This window comes from Hyalella azteca, unplaced genomic scaffold, assembly GCF_000764305.2.
Source record: "Hyalella azteca isolate HAZT.00-mixed unplaced genomic scaffold, Hazt_2.0.2 contig15527, whole genome shotgun sequence".
NCBI lineage: Eukaryota > Metazoa > Arthropoda > Malacostraca > Amphipoda > Hyalellidae > Hyalella > Hyalella azteca.
In genome coordinates, this window is record NW_025945377.1 from 30,943 (window position 1) to 37,459 (window position 6,517).

The window sequence follows — 6,517 nt, forward strand, 5'->3', positions numbered from 1 at the left end:
TTACAGTTCTTCAATCCTATGCAGATTCGTGATTTAATAAACGTCAAGAAAACCCCCTTTAGCAATTTATTCAAATAAATAATTCGAGTGTACATGCTGTCTACTATACGATAATATTGTCTATTATGCAGAAATCTTATGCGCTAATATTGTATATTATAATGTAATGGTGTATATTTGTGAAGTGAGAACGAGCCTGTACTGTGCTGACGGTAGTGTTCCAGACGTCCATTGATTTTATATGCAGCAAATATTGCAAGAGAATGAATAGCGTTATAGTGGAAACAGTGAATGGATTAGAAGGATAAATGGACGTGATAAATAGTGATGATAAATGTTAGCGATACTCTTGGAAACTTAGTGTGAATATTCTGATGTGGAACAGAGAACAGCGAGCTAGAAAAGAACATAGCCCTGAACACGAGATGGGAACATTGAATACAATCCTGAATGATGATAGGAACAAATTTTTGATGGGTAGGATGCAACGAAATTATGAAAAAAGCTACAAATGAAAAGATATAGAAGAAAATTATAAAAAAACACAATTTTTCAACACTCAAATATAATAATATTATTATATTATAATTAATAAAATGTATTAAAATAATATTATATAAACAATATTAATATGGCGGAGGATGGCGGTACGGTCACAAGTCGGCGGCCGTCGATCGCTACAATCTTCAATCCTCGTCGGATGAAAGCGGCGGCTGGCGGTGGCGGTACGAAGCCGCCGCACCCGAGACCGTCGGTTGTGATTACCGACGAGGACGGCGGTGGACCGGCGCTGATGAACGGCGGGGACAGCGGCGGTGGGGAGAACGGCGGCGGAGGGTCCTTTTTGGACGAAAACCTGTCCGGATTTGCGGGCATGAAAGACCGAGGGAGTCTTGGGACAAAGGATAACTTGTGTCTTATGGACAGTCTGGGCATGCGGGACAGTCTGGGCCCACGTAACGCTGGGTCCCGGGCCAGCTCAGGGAGCCTCAACGTGGGCCCAGTGAAGCAGCACGTGCAGATCCAGCACAGCCACAGCACAGGCGTGCGCCCCGCGCGCAGTCCCTCCTTCAACCTCGGTCCTTGCGCCCCATCAGGAGACCCTGATCCAGGTGAGTCATGGTGACCCATTGCTGGCCCAGTTTTTGGTTAGCTAGGCCCATTGCAGACCTACTGGTGCGTCAGCTGGACCCATTACAGCAGGCCCACAGTTGTTTTTTGACCAAGAGGACTGCAACACAAACGTTTTTTTTTAACCCAAAACTTTTTTTCTGCAACTCAAACGTTTTTTTAACCCAAATTTTTTTTTTTCTGCGACCAAAACGTTTTTTTAACCCAAAACTTTTTTTTCTGTAACCCAAACGCCCCACTGATTCTGGGCGACAGGCGCCCAGAATAGAGAAGAGGTCAATGCGCCCCTTTTCGCTCCCTCGGCCCAATTACCCTAAAACCTTCCCATTTTTTATTACCCGCGGAATCAGCCGCACTTTTCTAACTTATTTCACCTACCCTATTTTTCCTATTCTTCCAATTTGCCAAAATCTCGAGCCAAAACTCCAGCTGGCACTGCTGGTGCTGGTGCTACTGCTAGTGCTGCTGCTGGTGCTGCTGCTGGTGCTGCTGCTAGTGCTGNCTGTCTCTTATACACATCTAGATGTGTATAAGAGACAGTGCTGGTACTGATGCTGCTGCTAGTTCTGCTGCTGATGCTGGTGCAGGTGCTGCAGCTAGTTCTGCTGCTGGTGCTGGTGCAGGTGCTGGTGCTCCTGCGATATAAACTGTTATATAAAAGTGCATTTACTTTATAAAATAAGCAACTTTTCCGCATACTGCAAACTTCCATGTCAAATGGGAGTTTTCATGTACGTTACGGTATATGGATTTGAACTGGTACGTAATTCCTTTATTAGCACACATTATTTCAATTATAATTATTCATATGATTATTATTTTGATAACTACTTTCATGCCCAGTTTACAGAATAATGGATTATGAAATTATACAGCTACTATCTATCCTGACCAACTCCTGGCTAACTTATTGGTTTTTTAATAAATTATCACAGTATAGAGCGCTATAATCATTATATTAATTGCATTATAATCATTATATTAATCACATTGTCCATATAATCAATATAATCTACCGCCGCCAGGGTCGGGTGGCGGCAGCGACGGCGGACGACGCGGCGGCTGTCGGAGGCTCGCCAGGGCCGTCATGTCGGCCACCACCCGGAAGGTGGGTCGCCAAAATTATTATTATTTTATTTTTATTGTTATTATTATTATAATTATTATTATTATTAATATTATTATTCTTATTATTACTTATAACAATATTGATTATAGTCTAAGCTTCTCTAAACTCGATAATTCACGTCTTCAGCCGTTAAGTTTATAACATAGAATAATTCACAATTCACATGTTTTATTCAGCTGGAAATAATGGGTACCCGTTGTATGCAATTTTACCAATTTCAATTTGAATTTTCCTCACGGTAATTAGGCGGAAGATAACAAATTTTGCCTTCATTTAATTGCTTCTCAAAATGAAATAAAACCACCCTACACATTCCGAGTAACATAATTCAACAATTTAAACAAAATTTCTGTATCATGACTGATAATTTATTAAAATTAGGTTATTTTTATTACTTATTGCGGCAGCTGGTAGAGCAATAGCCCCGTCGTATGGCTCTGACGCTGATCCCATCCCGCCTTATGAAACACGCGTCTTATTGCACATGCAAGTCTATTGCACATGCAATATGAAACACGCGTCTTATTGCACATGCAAGTCTATTGCACATGCAATATGAAACACGCGTCTTATTGCACATGCNGTCTAATGAGGCAGACTTGTCTGTCTAATGAGGCAGACTTGTCTGTCTAATGAGGCAGACTTGTCTGTCTAATGAGGCAGACTTGTCTGTCTAATGAGGCAGACTTGTCTGTCTAATGAGGCAGACTTGTCTGTCTAATGAGGCAGACTTGTCTGTCTAATGAGGCAGACTTGTCTGTCTAATGAGGCAGACTTGTCTGTCTAATGAGGCAGACTTGTCTGTCTAATGAGGCAGACTTGTCTGTCTAATGAGGCAGACTTGTCTGTCTAATGAGGCAGACTTGTCTGTCTAATGAGGCAGACTTGTCTGTCTAATGAGGCAGACTTGTCTGTCTAATGAGGCAGACTTGTCTGTCTAATGAGGCAGACTGGTTTGTCTAATGAGGCAGACTTGTCTGTCTAATGAGGCAGACTTGTCTGTCTAATGAGGCAGACTTGTCTGTCTAATGAGGTAGACTTGTCTGTATAATGAGGCAGACTGGTCTGTCTAATGAGGTAGACTTGTCAGACTTGTCTGTCTAATGAGGCAGACTTGTCTGTCCAATGAGGCAGACTTGTCTGTCTAATGAGGCGGACTGGTTTGTCTAATGAGGCAGACAAGCTAATTCAACGCGACATTTACGAGTAACTATGTATAACATAACCTAGTAAGCTACAAGTTTAAGTATAGTTAGAACGTATAACGAAAGCAACTGAAAGAACTTATGATTAAATTAAGATGTATAAGTTGCAACATAACTATACGTTATTCCTATAAGGTTACGTTATAAGTTTTATTTGCAAGTAACGCATAATGAAAGTAATTAACAAAACTTCAATAATAATTATTAGTGGTAGATAACTACGGGCGATTGTAGGACGGCAGCAGACGAATGCTTCATCACCGAAATAATTGCAAGATTGTCGTCCAAATTACTATGATTGCCGCCATTAATGGAGGCCTGACAATACCGCCGTGATTGACTGTGGCGGCCACTGCGGTGATAGCAAATGCGATACAAATCCTGCAGTTCTGCTAGTAGACAATCCACCAGTATCATTAGGCAAGAAATCCACCAGGTCTCATTAGGTGGGAAATCCCCAATGTTTCATTAGGTGAGAAATCTCCTAGGTCTCATTAGGCGGAAAATCCCCCAGGTCTCATTAGGCGGGAAATCCCCGAGGTCTCATTAGGCAGGAAATCCACCAGGTCTCATTAGGCAGGAAATCCACCAGGTCTCATTAGGCAGTCAATCATCCATGTCTCATTAGGCAGGCAATTCATCACGTCACATTAGGTAAGTAAAACATGAAAGAAGGTATTCCATGCTGTAAAAATAATCTCAGTGGGATCTTTAACCAAAAAAAAATCCGTTTGCCTGCACTGTGAACCTTCAAAGTTCAGAGCTAACTGCTCCTCAGGATCCATTTTTATGTCAATGTTTATTTGCATAAAAGCACAATTGTATATTTGTGTAGAAGTGTGATTGTTAACAATGTGATTGGTTAAATACCTACAGGATGAGTTGCTTCCCCAGTCTCTTCGTTCCCGCTACGTTCGTGATGTGTTATAAAGCCTCCCTGCAAGCTGCACCTTTACTGCTTGTAATCAAACCACAACTTTTCTAATTTGAATAAAAACTCTATCATACGTATTTCAAATATAAAATTTCAGTTTTAGATGGTCGCATTATGCAATAATTTGATATGAATCTTTTCGATCTGAATTAACAAATCTTCACACTATTTTCGGTTCACTCGATTGCAAGTAAAAATCTAGTGTGAAAAAAGTGCACCCGACTGAAAAAAATGCTGCTGAGGCAGCGAGAGCTCATTTACATTTATAAAAAATAAAAGAAGAAAATAAAGCATGAAATTCTCCTCAGCACAATTAGAAGCTTAGCCCGACGTTGATAGGGACAGATAATTCCTGGGATTTGTGAATCAAGTCATTCCGATTCCCGCAATTCCGAGTCCCGCTATAACAATCCTGCCATTCCAAATCCAGCCTTTCCACATTCCAAATTCCAATGGCACCATGCCAACCTCTGCCGGAGTTCGTTAAGTTAAATGCGTGCCCGTTCAAACCCACAATTAAATTTGAATTTCCATTCACTTTCTGCAATGAAAAGAAATTTTGAATTAAAAGGGAATTGAATTCTACTGATCTAAATTGAAATTTTATATTTTAAATTAAATTTATTTTTATTAACATATATAATTTAGTGACTTTGGAGTAAAGGATATTAAACTAAAAACTACTAAACTATAATATTTTGAAGCTTGAGTAATGGATATTGAACAAACGAATAAAGATACTGTATTGCGACAGACTATTATTGCTGCAATGTTCAAGGGGAAACATGTTCATATTGCTTTATTGCAATGTGTTCCTATTGAATTACTGAAATATTTAAGAGGAAACATGTTCGTATTGCTTTAGTTTGTGTTTCTATTGAATTACTGAAAAATCCAAGGAGAAACACGTACATATTGTTTTATTGCAATGGGTTCCGATTGAATTACTGCAATGTTCAAGGGGAAACATGTTCGTATTGCCTCATAGTAATGTTTGTGCAGAGACTAGTCTGTACGGAATTATTGAAATGTTTAAACGATAGACATGTTATTATTGATTTATTGTAATATTTGTAGGAAAAATTGATCTAATGCAGCATTGAAATATTTGTTATGAGACATTTTCTACTGCTTTATTGGCAGACTTTTGCCAAGACATGTTTCTATTGACATGTTGATATGTTGTAAAGTACTTTGAAGGAACGACGAGCAATACATTCGCCCATTACACATTATGATGCCCATGATATCTGGTTTAGTACAGAACATTTTGAATGATTTTTCATTATTCGCACATTCATGCCGTACACTATCGTGTAATACACATTTATGCTACATTCATTCATACCTTCAACTTCTTATTTTAAATACAGTTACGTTCCGCATCAAAAGCCACATAGAATTTTTTTAATATTCAAAAGTCATATATAACTTAATATTATCATTAATAACGAAATAAATAGTTAATCCTTTTGAATTCTTGACGTGCAATGCTTAAGCAAAATAATGTTAATGTTCTCACGATAATTTTTTTACGTAGCAGTGATGTTATTATAAGAACAAACCTCACACAGCACTTCCGGCTCATTAACCGCGTCTACGTACTAATTAAAGTTATTTTTATTAACATCTATATATAGGGACTTTGGAGTAATGTATATTAAACTAAAAACTACTAAACTATAATATTTTGAAGCTTGAGTAATGGATATTGAACAAACGAATAAAGATACTGTATTGCGACAGACTATTTTTTATCTTGGAACTGAAATGGTAAAGAAATCTCGCAAAATTTCAAGATAGAGCAATAAATCTGAACAGATCGTTAAAAGTTATACAAGAAACTGAGATGACAGTTAATTAAAGAATATCTCATATATAGGCCCATATATAGGCACATTATTTACGTGCCTCACATGCCGGCAGCGGAGGCCTGAGGCCAGCAAAGGCCTATATATGGGCACATTATTTACGTGCCTCACATGCCGGCAGCGGAGGCCTGAGGCCAGCATAGGCCTATATATAGGCGCAATATTTACGTGCCTCACATGCCGGCAGCGGAGGCCTGAGGCCAGCATAGGCCTATATATAGGCACATTATTTACGTGCCTCACATGC

At 39.1% G+C, this 6,517-nt stretch overlaps 1 protein-coding gene across 1 annotated transcript in view; it reads left to right on the forward strand.

Moving 5' to 3' along the window:
- The first annotated feature begins 631 nt into the window (after positions 1-631).
- LOC108666904 overlaps positions 632-6,517 on the forward strand; it is a 16,434-nt gene continuing 10,548 nt past the window's right edge. The window contains exons 1-2 of the mRNA XM_047884538.1: positions 632-1,112; positions 2,157-2,239. Of these exons, the coding sequence (XP_047740494.1) occupies positions 632-1,112; positions 2,157-2,239 (564 nt within the window). The remainder of the gene's footprint in view (positions 1,113-2,156; positions 2,240-6,517) is intronic.